General features: G+C 28.5%; 4 protein-coding genes across 5 annotated transcripts; 3 read left to right on the forward strand and 1 right to left on the reverse strand.

Annotated features, from left to right (window-relative positions):
• Positions 1-1,150: 1,150 nt before the first annotated feature.
• On the forward strand, positions 1,151-3,459 carry LOC113386241 (zinc finger protein 567-like). The gene is made up of 5 exons (XM_026624032.1): positions 1,151-1,373; positions 1,685-2,577; positions 2,750-2,853; positions 2,926-3,172; positions 3,249-3,459. Exons 1-5 carry the CDS (start codon positions 1,236-1,238, stop codon positions 3,457-3,459), a joined length of 1,593 nt encoding a protein of 530 aa, XP_026479817.1. The 5' UTR covers positions 1,151-1,235.
• Positions 3,460-3,923: 464 nt separating this feature from the next.
• LOC113384647 lies at positions 3,924-7,870 on the reverse strand. Its single transcript, XM_026622392.1, has 10 exons — positions 7,738-7,870; positions 7,504-7,668; positions 6,887-7,331; positions 6,647-6,792; positions 6,323-6,400; positions 6,114-6,233; positions 5,973-6,044; positions 5,751-5,852; positions 4,416-4,562; positions 3,924-4,355 (listed from the first exon to the last, which is right to left on the reverse strand). The coding sequence occupies exons 1-10, from the start codon at positions 7,838-7,840 to the stop codon at positions 4,102-4,104; spliced, it is 1,632 nt and encodes a 543-aa protein (XP_026478177.1). The 5' UTR covers positions 7,841-7,870; the 3' UTR covers positions 3,924-4,101.
• LOC113384648 (putative acyl-CoA-binding protein) lies at positions 7,187-9,275 on the forward strand. 2 transcript variants are annotated; one of them, XM_026622395.1, is made up of 3 exons: positions 7,187-7,216; positions 8,856-8,970; positions 9,038-9,275. In XM_026622395.1, the coding sequence occupies exons 1-3, from the start codon at positions 7,202-7,204 to the stop codon at positions 9,175-9,177; spliced, it is 270 nt and encodes an 89-aa protein (XP_026478180.1). In that variant the 5' UTR covers positions 7,187-7,201; the 3' UTR covers positions 9,178-9,275. The 2 variants fall into 2 exon arrangements, with proteins under 2 accessions (XP_026478180.1, XP_026478179.1); XM_026622394.1 differs by lacking the exon at positions 7,187-7,216 and adding an exon at positions 8,515-8,667 and having other exon boundaries at positions 9,038-9,262.
• Positions 9,276-9,904: 629 nt separating this feature from the next.
• LOC113385179 (nitric oxide synthase-interacting protein homolog) lies at positions 9,905-11,556 on the forward strand. Its single transcript, XM_026622999.1, has 7 exons — positions 9,905-10,175; positions 10,247-10,358; positions 10,689-10,782; positions 10,844-10,959; positions 11,030-11,220; positions 11,291-11,399; positions 11,466-11,556. The coding sequence occupies exons 1-7, from the start codon at positions 10,000-10,002 to the stop codon at positions 11,535-11,537; spliced, it is 870 nt and encodes a 289-aa protein (XP_026478784.1). The 5' UTR covers positions 9,905-9,999; the 3' UTR covers positions 11,538-11,556.
• The last annotated feature ends 253 nt before the right edge of the window (positions 11,557-11,809 follow it).

The raw sequence follows: 11,809 nt of genomic DNA on the forward strand, positions 1-11,809 counted from the left end.
GACATAATTAACTGACATAAAAAATTTTTTAATAACATTTTTTATTTCAAGAAATATAATTAACTTATGTTAATTTATATAAAACATAATACGATTGCAATGCAAAATTTGGGTTCAAATAGCCGATTATTAAAATTTATCATTTTGCTTTGCCTCCCTCTTCGAACGTAAATTATGAAATTGGTTAATAAGTTATTATCAAATTTGGCAATTTAGCTAATATAAAGTTTCGTAATCGACCTGAAAGTTTAAGAAAAATATGTTCTTCAGATTTCGAGCCCTCTTAAGACGACATTGTGCATTAGTGCATTAGTGACGCATGGCATTGTTCCAGTAATTACTGCAAATTACTGGAACTTCTCGTACTGAAAATTACATTTTACAAAGAACTTTAAAATTTTTAGAAAAATGAAAAAAGTGCCCTTTAAATACCTTTTTTTATATCTATATTGAAATTTTTTGAAAACTATAAACTTTTTTCAAAGCAATGGCGCTGCAAGAAATTTCGAAATATAAAAAAAACTCAAAATTTTCAAAAATTGATTTTTTTTAAGTTTTCAAAAAATTTTAATTTTTGGTACGGGAATATTATATAAAAACAATTTAAGTAAAATTTCAGGGATGAGGCGGCATTTTTGTCAGTGCCTCAGGGCGCCAAATTTCTAAATCCGGCCCTGTGGATACTATACATATATTTATTGTTTACATTGCATACAATGCTCTGTACTTATAAAATCGATAAAATATGAATTGTGAAATTCACAGTGTATATTTGAAAATGCTCAAAATTATTATTAATCATAAAATAAGTGAAAATCTGGCACAAAATTCTTGCTCACCTTACCAGAAAACTTGACAGGAATCCTGTATAAATAAATACTGGCGTCGTGTGCACGGGCTTTACTTGTGGTTAATGACCCCTGCATCAAAATCATTAAATTTTCACTTGTTAAAAATCACTGGAAACTTTTACATTTATCTGACAAGTTACAATTATTACAATTTGCACAACTGCCAAACGTGATGACAGTTACCGGCTCCTGCTCCAACTATCAATTAAAACCGAAACGACCGCCATCTGTACGCGCAAGGTGGAATTTAAATCATCTGTCAAACACATTGTTTTTGCTTCTTTATAGTTGACCAGAATATCAATGATCATTTATTTAATAAACATTATGTGACGTTTTGAAATCACTTATCTATCATTTTTAAAATAAATTGTTATTGCAGATATGACAATGGTAAATAATTTGTCAAAAATCTGTAGAGTTTGTATGGAGGACGGAGTGTATGATATTTTAACATCAATTTTCGATGATGATTATTCAGTTCATATATCAGAGAAAATAATGGCTTGTGCACAAGTAAAGGTAGATTACATTAAAATTAATTTCAAGCTTAATTATAAGTCAAAATAAGATATTAATGCCGACCTACATTTAAAGAAAATATTAAACATTCAATTAACTGTATAATGAACATATTTATTTTAACAAAAGCATATTAATGTGCATACGAGTTATCTTCATATAATAAGTATTCACCAAGAAATTCAAGGTGGCTTTAAGTCATATGTTTCATTTTAAGTTTAGTAATTTATTTTCTCCATCTTACATTTAATTGGAACTAAATTAATGATTAATTATTCTGTAACCTAATGAATGATTTTATTCCACCCAAGGTTATTAAAGGAGACGGTTTACCTACATTAATATGCAACAAATGTGCAGATAAAGTAAACATTGCTTACCAATTCAAACAGCAATGTGAATATTCCGACCTACTATTAAGAGAACTTGTTCAAAACAATAACAAGGAAATCAGTGATAACGATATAGAAGAATTAAATATTAATCCAAGTATGGGCTACATAATGAAAAAAGATCCTTTAAACTCAGATCACTCAGGTAATATTTACAAAATGGAACCATTAATATCTGAGAATTTAGGAGCTGAAATGGAAGTTGGGCAAAGCGAAAATGATCTAAAACATTCAAATACCATATTGGGAAATAGTCCTCCTATATCACATGCTAGTTATGAAATAAATATATCCGGTAATGTTTTTTATGAAAGCACAGACTCTCCATATGAATATTTTAATGAGAATTGTTTAAGTCCTGAAAGAACTTTAGACCAATTCACAGACATAGATTTAAATTTTGAATCAAAATCTGATCAAATATTGAAACGAAGAACGAGAAGACTGCCTAAAAAATTGACAGATATTGATACTTATGTTTCTCCTATAAGAAAGAAAAATGTTAAAATAAAATGCCGTGTTTGTGCTGTTACTATGTCCTCTAGTGCTATGATCACTCATATGCAAAAGGTTCATAATGAACAAGCAATTTTTTGCAAAATTTGCAACAAACAGTTTAGTGAAAAGACCGGTCTAGCTGGACATATGAAATCACATGCCAAAACAAAATTAACATGTAACATATGCGAGGCTACTTTCTTCTCAAATTTGAAATTATATTTGCATATGCAGAAAATCCATCACAACTCATCTGGTTTAGAAAATCTGGAGCAGGACATATTAGATTTAAAAACAAAAAAGACCAGACCAAAGTAAGATTTTTGATTTCAAACATTTTTCACCTGAATTTCAAATCAAATATCTTTTCTTAAAAGATAAGAAAACATATAGTCAATGTGAAATTGAACTTAATTAATAATTATCTATCAAATATTATTTCCTATTGCATTAATTTATTCATAACTATTTTAAATCAATTTTCAGAAAATATATTTGCAAATGCGGGCATGCAGTAGCCACACCAGCAAAATTGACAGCGCATATGAGAACTCATAAAAAAAGCCAAAATAAATCAAATAATTCTTCAGGTAAAACAAAACGAATTTAATTAATTCTTCCCATTGTCTACTGTGCTACATATCATAATATTATTTCCGCAGATAATACTGCCAATTTTGATTCACCTGTAAATGATTTAGAGAATGATGAAAAGAAATATCATTGCACAAGGTGTTCAAAATCATTTCATGAAAAAGGTTCATTAGCATCTCATGAAAAGACACACGATGGTTTAAAAGAGCATGTTTGCAAAACCTGTGGAAGGGGTTTTACACATTGCAGTGCACTAAGAACTCATCAAAGGATACATAATGGGGAACTACCTTATGTTTGTAATTATTGTCAAAGGTAAACAGAGAAAAAATTATATATGCAATTCCTTATGGATTTTCATCTAATTGCTATTAATAAATTATTTTTCCAGGCGTTTTCGATCTTCAGGCGATATGAATGAACACATAAGGCGAGCACATACTTTTGAACGCCCGTTTTCATGTTCCTACTGTGATATGAAATTTGTTTCAAGCAGCGATTTAGCACGTCACACGCGTCGACACAAATTTAATATTTTTAAGAATCAAACAAAAACTAACAATTTAGATAATGAAATTGCTCTTGAATTGGATTACTCTTAATTTTATCAATGACAAATAAATGTATCTATTTGTGCAGAGAATAATTATGATACATTTGCAATATATGTGATCTTAGATAATAATATAAGTATCTATGGTTATGTTCAGATATTTTTCTTATGTAATTTTGTGGTGGGTTGAAATGAAATTTATAACAACTCATGCTTGGCTTCTTAATGCTCGGGATAAGGACTCCCAGTGAAATCAGTACAAATTAAAGTAGGAGAACTATCACAGAACAAGTTTTTATTTCATCTTAATGAAATGCCATTAATTCGTTCCAGGACAGTTAAATTTTTTCTTAATTTCAAATTGAAATGCATACTGAATGCTGTTGCAACACAATTATTTATTGCAGATCAGATCATGGAATAATTAAACTTTTAAAATATTCATTCAAAACATATATTATACACATAAAATATATCTTATCACAAAAATAAAAATATCTATTTATAGGCACATGTTTGGGATTTTGAAAGCATTCATATACTTTAAAAATATCAGGTAAAAAATTACAAAATTGGAGAATCTCCAATATTTTAAACTTACATAATTCATTCATATGCAAGCTTCATGACCAGTAAAAATGATTAAAATCCAAATAAATATAAAATTCATATAAAAATAACAATAAATATTTCATATCCCTTGTCTGAATTGTAGTTGAAGATCAAATCTTTTATTTAATCTTACCCCTTTCAACATTTGCTGCCGCTTTGTTGAAAAGTCAACGGGTTTCTTTAAAATCTTCTTAGCCATATCTACATGCTTTTCATGTCGACTAATAGCTTCATTTTTCTTAATACCTCGAAAATCGAATACCGTTTTATTTTCGAGCTTAGTATTAGCAACAGGCGTTTTCTTGATCTTAGTTGCTATTCTTCTTTCAGATTCTACATAAAAATTATAAATAAATTTATGAAAATTGATTAGAAAACTTTTTATGAACTTACTTGGCGTCATTAGGTCCTTAGCTCGCGCCTCCTTTCTTTTGGCATACTCATCTACAGATTCCATTTTATTAAAATTCTTGTTATGGATTAATGCAAAATTTGGCATTTTTAGGCGAGAGACATATTTAGTATCATTTCCAGATTGATCTAAAAATAAAACTAGCTGTAAGTGGAATTCTGTCTTAAGGCAATTAGGGCATCGTGCCTTAAGGCAAATTGCTGGAACTTCCCGTACCAAAAATCATTATTTTTTTTAAAAACGATTAACATTTTTGAAAAAAATTTACTTAGAAAAAATAAGATTTTTGAGAAACTATAAATTGGACAAAAAATTACTTTTTTTTGAAAAAAAAATTTTGTTTTGAAAAAATTTAAAAAAAAAAATGTTTTTTTTAAATTTTTTTTTTTGAAAAAAAAATGTTTTTTTTATTTTGACATATTTTGGAAGATCTGAACTTGTTTTTCAAAGCAATCGTACTGCTTTAACTGCATAGAGACAAAATATGAAGCGCGTAAGCGCGGCGTCGCTGTCTAACGGGTAAACATTGATACGGAACCCATAGAAAAATAAACAAAATTTATACTTATTGTTAAAATCTCTATAAAATATCTGACAATTTGATGTGCATATGTCTAATGATCATTTTTGACCGCCAAATGGCATTTTTTTTACTTTTTTCGTTAGATCTCCGAAACCGCTAGACCTGCCTTTATGAAAATTTGATCAATTCTTTATCTTGTCAATACAAGTAAAATGTTTTTTGAATTATTGAAATCGGACGCTCCGTTCTCTTAAAAACTGAGTTACCGTTTTCGGCACTTTTTGCCCCGTATCTCAGGAACGGCTAGACCTGCCTTCGCCAAAAACTAATCAGCACGTCTCCTTATCAATACGAATCGAATGTTTTTTGAATTATTCAAATCGGTTGATCCGTGTTCCCGAAATCGTCGACGAAAATTTGTATCCGCACATACATACACACACGCACACACACACACACACACACACACACACACACATACATCCATTTTTTCTAAGGTATGCCAAAATGTTCAGAAACCACTGAAACGTAAAGATATATAAAAATTTTCATTTTCGATTTTTTTGCGATTACTATAACTTACCCTACGGGAAGTTAAAAATTCATATATATATATATATATATATATATATATATATATATATATATATTCCAAGTGCTTAAACATGATAGTACATTACAAAAAAGTTACATTTATTTATTTATCTTACTAATCTCTATATACTATATAAATATATATTAACTCTAAAATATTATCTAAAACATACGGCCATTTCATAAAACAGCAACTCACCTGCAAAAGATATAGTTTTTACAAATGGTTTAGGTTTATCAATTTTAGCTTTTGGTGTCAACAATGGCTGTGATGCAGACTTTCTAAGTTCTCGACGAATACCTGTTCAAAAATTGATTAGATATAAGAAAATATGTAAATAGATAGATATATACACACATACATATCATATATATGCTAGAAATATACTGCCTATATATTAGTATATATTTTTATACTAACCACTTGTGATTGTTTTTTTCTGAGGAATTCTTGTAGGTTCTTTTTTCTGGATTGAAGTTTCATTCTCTCTATCTGTAGGAAATTTTATATAATTATTTGTTTACATATATATTTATAATTATTACAAAAAGAATTACAAACCGGTAACTTCTGGAGGCTTGATAACACAAGGTTTGACATAAGAAATATTTTTTTCTGATACCTTCTCATTTGAATCTGATAGACCCAAGATAGAATTAGCTCTCATTCTAGGAGTGCAACCTATAATTAGAAAAAAAAAACTTGTTATATTATGTATCACCATATTCATATTTGAATTCAAAATTTTATTTGAATTTCATGCAACTTACCGATAGTTTTGTCCTTTGCAGTATAAGGAGGTGTGGAAAATTCATTTACAGAATTTTCCAAACTATCAGTAGAAGTACCTGAAAATTAGATTAATTTGTCAATTAACTAGTAATAAACATTCATTTAGTTCATTGACAAATAAGTAAAATTAAACACTTCAAAAATAATAGAAATAAAAATTATACTAGTTTTTAACATTATTGTATCATATAATTAACACCCATTATAAAAATATTGGTTCAAGATAATACAATTTAGAACTCTAAATATCTAACGTTATTAACCAACCTTTAAACTTAAATAATGTACAAAGTTATACTTACTTGAAATATCATTAAGATTAGATTTTGGTATAATTTCGACACTGCCAAAAGCAACTTTCGAGCTACAACTTTGCAACTTGGAATTTGTTGCCAGATTTTTCTTGACGACATGCTTTTGAAGATTAAATTTTGGCAAGGGAATCGAACTAAAATAAAATCATATGTCAAAAAGAAACTAACTCACAGATATGTACCATGGTACATTAGTTGCAACTAATTCAAATATAATAAAAAACCTACCTGTAGGCAATCTGTTTATTTGCGGACTGTTTTTTTGGGATGTTAGTTAAATTAGATTTCAAAACAGAAGTCTTGTTTCTTCCACCATTATTATCTTTCACTTTTAGAGCAGTCTTCTCCTCATTAAATGTTTTACCATCACTATTTGTGTCTGAAATGTTACTTTCCACACTTGGAGCTTTAATATGATCTTTTATAGAACATTCATCTTGACAAGTTTCTTTAGTAGGTTCATCACTTAATATATCATTTTCTTTATCAAAGGTGGTATTTTTTTTCTCAGCTTTTATTATAACTTCAGTGTTTTCATCAACGATGCTATCACAGAAAGTAAATGCAATATCTTTGATGCATGTTGATGATGCAATAGGAGTCTGCAAAATAGTTTCATTTGCACACTGTTCAATTTTAACTGGCGATAAAGAATATGTCCTATTCTTCAAGTCTGTAAAAATTAAACCTTTTATATACATGTTCGTGCAATTATGTTTGTTGCACATATAATAATTATACTGTAATCCATGATTATTTTAAATATTAATTCAAATTGTGAAATGCTAAATAAATAAAATATATCTATTGCTATCAGTTAAGCTCAAGAAATGTATAATAGTTACTTTTAGCATTGGTTTTTGCCTTTTTAGGCTTCCTTTTTATGACTTTCGACGTTGCTGCAATAGTTCTTCCTCTGAGTTTCTTTTGTACAACTGGTGAAATCCTTTGCTCTTCGTGAAAGCTTGATGTCGATCCCGAGTTGGACAGCGTTTCTTTACTAGCTTTTTCTACAATCAATAATTAACAAAATATTAAGCATAAAGTAAAAATACTAATTGTATCGTTAAAACACTAACCTTTGCGTAGTTTGGCCATTGCAAATATTAGCTTATACAACTGGTATAGAACTTCAACACGATAAAACTGATTAAAATGTAATAAAACAAAAGAATGCTTCATTCAGTATGAACTAAGATTTGACATAAACTGTCTCTTGCAACGGTTTATTAGTTTGATTAGTGTTGCCATGATCATAATATTAGTACCCGAGAAATGATCACAGATAAGGCGGTAAATACAAAAATGAAAATGTTAAAATGTTATTTTTATGGACAATTTTTATTTGTTAACTTCCGTTAGGGTCAATTATAGTAATCGTCCAAAAAATTAAAATGGAAATAATTTTTTTTGCATATTTTTACATTTCAGAGTTTCTGAATATTTTGGCATACCTTAAAAAAAAGGATGTGTGTGTTTGGGGGGTATGTATTTTGGCCGTATGTAACAACTGATTTGAATGATTCCCGAAGCAATCGATTCGATAAACGTCATCGTCAAACTTATTAGCTCTTATATTTCGTCTATAAAATACGAATAATGAAAATTAGAGATATATCATTACCAGCAATTTGCCTTAAGATACGATGCCATCATACTCTTCTTTTATCTATGGATGCCATATACCACTAGTTCATACTGAATCCGTTTTATCGGTTCAAATTCAAAAATTCGTAAATTTTTCTGGTCGGATGAGGAAAACAATACCGTAATGCCCATAATGCCGTCCATAGATAAAAGAAGATGCCGTCTTATAATAGTCTTATTTGAGTTATATGGCAACACTATTGCTTGATACCAGATCAAGTTGACCACCCTGCAAATTGTGCAATGAAATTAATTGAACTTCGATTGACCTGACAGCATCTTGGGAGTGACAGATCACCGCTCAGTTTTAGGTTGGTTAATTTAGTGTAGCTGTTTAACCTATCACAATGTCTGTTAACGAGGTAAGAATATTATTATTAATATATGTATATTTGTGGTAAGATATAATATTTATTCACGTATAATCCTTAATAAAAAATACGATCTAGATTTTAAAGTATGTACTCAATCTTTGTACCGACTGTATTCATATCAATTAGTATTGGGTAATTTACAATAGAAATATCAATTACATCATTTTTTGTTGTAGGATTTTGACAAAGCTGTAGAAGATGTAAAGAAACTAAAAACACAGCCTGGAAATGATGACTTGCTAGAAATATATGCGTTATTTAAACAAGCTAGTGTGGGGGATTGTAACACTGGTAAATTTTTTTTCATACATATTTAATACGTAATTAACAGTACAATATAGAACAATGAATTTTTCAGACAAACCTGGCATGCTGGATTTTAAAGGCAAGGCAAAGTGGGAAGCATGGAAAAACAAATCAGGCATGGATTCCAATGCAGCTAAAGAAGCCTATGTTAAGAAAGTTCAATCACTCATTGAATCTATTGGACTCAATTAATTGAATTGTTATCGTTTTTATATATTAATATATTGTTACTGTTATTAAATATATGGTTTTGCATTTGCAATGCATTTACTGAAGCTATATACTGTACTACTACTCAATTTTGTAAACATGATGCAATAAATAAAACTTTAAGTAAAAATATATATTAAGTAAAAAACTGACTTTTGTTGTTAGTAATATGCTTATACTACTACTTGAGATTATTTTATATTTTATGCAATAAAATTATATAACAATAAATTATAAATAAATATATAAGAATATGGACTATTCTGATCAAAGCTAATTGAATGCGAATAATGCTACTGAAAAGCGAAATTTTTATATCGAAATATTAATAAATACACCGCATGAAAGTGCACCGATTATATATATATCTATATATATATATATATATATTCTTGAATATGTTGATATATAATTTAGTTTAAATATATATTTTTATTGATGTTACGCCCGATATTATCAAATATATTATATATATATATATATATATAAATTTATAAATTTATAATTTTTATGAACGTCATTCGTATAGGTGCTAAAAAGATTATATTAATGATATCATTGTTAATATATATTGCCTAAGAGGCTAATTATCAATTGTGACTGCTTTAAAAACTTTTTTTTTAAATATTTTGATTTTTGTTTTTGGTATCTCTGCAACTTCATGTTTGTTTAAAATAACCTGCTGTCAGATTAGGCATTGACTTGACAGAAAGAAAATAAACAGATAATTAAATAAATACTAGACAATGTAATAATTAATCCGTAGTTAATCTATTCTGATAGTTTTTCAAAAAAAAAGTAAAAATGACTAGACACGCTAGAAATTGCACTGCAGGTGCCGTATATACTTATCACGAAAAGAAAAAAGACGCCGAGGCCTCTGGATATGGGACAAATAGTAAAAGAATTGGGAAAGATTCACTTAAAAATTTTGACTGTTGCTCATTGTCCCTTCAGCCCTGTAAAATACCCGTAATAACGTAAGTATAAGTGTATTTTTAAACAATATTTAACTTAAATTGAAATACTAAAAAAAACACATATGTTCCAGAAAAGAAGGTTATCTTTTTGATAAAGAAGCTATTCTTCAGTACATAATCACCAAGAAGAATGAAATAAGCAGAAAATTAAAAGAATATGAAAAACAGAAAAAATCTGAAGAAGTAAGTAATAGTCTGGATCATAAGCGACTTGTTGAAACATAAATATAAAGGATATTTACTAAAAATGAACAGTAGTATTAGTATTCACAATATAACCCAATTATTATCATTATGCTTAATTCCTATGTAGTTCTTTTAAGAAAATGCTAAGATACGATTAAAAAACATATATTTGTATGTAAAGTGAAAAAAATTAATATCAATTAGAAACTATTGTTTTAGATAGATAAAGATAGATACGATAATATTTAAGATATGATTAAAAAACATATATTTATATGTAAAGTGAAAAAAATTAATATCAATTAGAAACTAATATTTTACTTTTAGGCAGAATTGGCCGAAATAGCTGCAGCAGAGCGCCAAAGTAATCTCAACAAATTTATGAAATTAGAAAAAAATATTGTGAGCTCGACTTCAAAAGGTAATTGTTTGAATCACTTGCAGCATCATTAGTTGAAATAACAAGATGATTTATTTTGCAGATGATTCAAGTACCAGTTCCATTTCAAATATGGTTAATGGAAAAAACAAAAAATTGCCAAGTTTTTGGGTACCCTCCGAAACTCCAAGCTCAAAGAAAATTAAAATTAGCAAACCTGTAATAACATGCCTGTTATATTTATGAAATTACACAAAAACATGTAATAAGTCTCTTTTCATTATTTCAGGACACAACTGTAACTTGTCCTTTATCTGGGAAACCATTACGAATGAAAGACCTTATAGATGTCAAATGGACAGAAGTTAAAGATCCTGACGAGGCCTCAACCCATTTAATAACAAGAAAGGCTCGTTATAAATGTGCTGTAACACATGATATACTGAGTGATGCAGTTCCTTGTGCTGTTATAAGAACAACGTTCGTGATTCCAAATTTATGATAATAACTATCTATTCATTTATACTTTTTATTTTTATTATATTTTCAGAGGCGATGTCGTCACTATGGAATGTGTTGAGAAAATTATTAAGAAAGATTGGATTCATCCTTTAACAAATGAAAAACTCACTGAGAAAGATATTATTCCTATGCAAAGAGTATGTATAAATATAAAATATTTATTTCAATCTAATATTTATTAATATTGCTTGTTTTCTCTCAAGGGTGGAACTGGCTATGCAACCACAAATGATAACCTAACAGGAGAATACAAACAACCAGTTCTTCAGGCGTAAAAGTATTCAAAGAATTTTTTCTAAATGTGACTTTCCTTTACATGACAATTTGGTGAATGCTGTAATCATAAGTATGAAGAATATAAAATGTTTTTAATGGATATTTATATTTTGCTTAAATTGGTTTTGATGATGGAAGAATATAAAGTAAGTAAAATCTTTAAAGGTCGCTTTATTTTTAATTTTAAGAAATCGATTTGATTTTAAAGTCACAGCGATGAACAATTGATGGTAAGCTATCCTTATCAAAATTTGGTCTATAAAATGTGACC

Source organism: Ctenocephalides felis, unplaced genomic scaffold (assembly GCF_003426905.1).
Source record: "Ctenocephalides felis isolate EL2017-DRISC unplaced genomic scaffold, ASM342690v1 CF-g0.4_SCAFFOLD_03571, whole genome shotgun sequence".
Lineage (NCBI taxonomy): Eukaryota > Metazoa > Arthropoda > Insecta > Siphonaptera > Pulicidae > Ctenocephalides > Ctenocephalides felis.

Excerpts from the sequence above, each read along its gene's own strand:
- LOC113385179 (XM_026622999.1), top strand. The coding sequence starts at position 10,000 with ATGACTAGACACGCTAGAAATTGCACTGCAGGTGCCGTATATACTTAT. Across the intron at positions 10,359-10,688 it reads AACAGAAAAAATCTGAAGAA|GCAGAATTGGCCGAAATAGC; the intron begins GTAAGTAATAGT and ends TTTTACTTTTAG. Across the intron at positions 11,400-11,465 it reads ATATTATTCCTATGCAAAGA|GGTGGAACTGGCTATGCAAC; the intron begins GTATGTATAAAT and ends TTTTCTCTCAAG.
- LOC113386241 (XM_026624032.1), top strand. The coding sequence starts at position 1,236 with ATGACAATGGTAAATAATTTGTCAAAAATCTGTAGAGTTTGTATGGAG. Across the intron at positions 1,374-1,684 it reads TGGCTTGTGCACAAGTAAAG|GTTATTAAAGGAGACGGTTT; the intron begins GTAGATTACATT and ends ATTCCACCCAAG. Across the intron at positions 2,854-2,925 it reads TAAATCAAATAATTCTTCAG|ATAATACTGCCAATTTTGAT; the intron begins GTAAAACAAAAC and ends TTATTTCCGCAG.
- LOC113384648 (XM_026622395.1), top strand. Across the intron at positions 8,971-9,037 it reads TGTGGGGGATTGTAACACTG|ACAAACCTGGCATGCTGGAT; the intron begins GTAAATTTTTTT and ends TGAATTTTTCAG.
- LOC113384647 (XM_026622392.1), bottom strand. The coding sequence starts at position 7,840 with ATGAAGCATTCTTTTGTTTTATTACATTTTAATCAGTTTTATCGTGTT. Across the intron at positions 6,401-6,646 it reads TAATCTTAATGATATTTCAA|GTACTTCTACTGATAGTTTG; the intron begins GTAAGTATAACT and ends TCTAATTTTCAG. Across the intron at positions 4,563-5,750 it reads AAAAACTATATCTTTTGCAG|ATCAATCTGGAAATGATACT; the intron begins GTGAGTTGCTGT and ends TTTTATTTTTAG.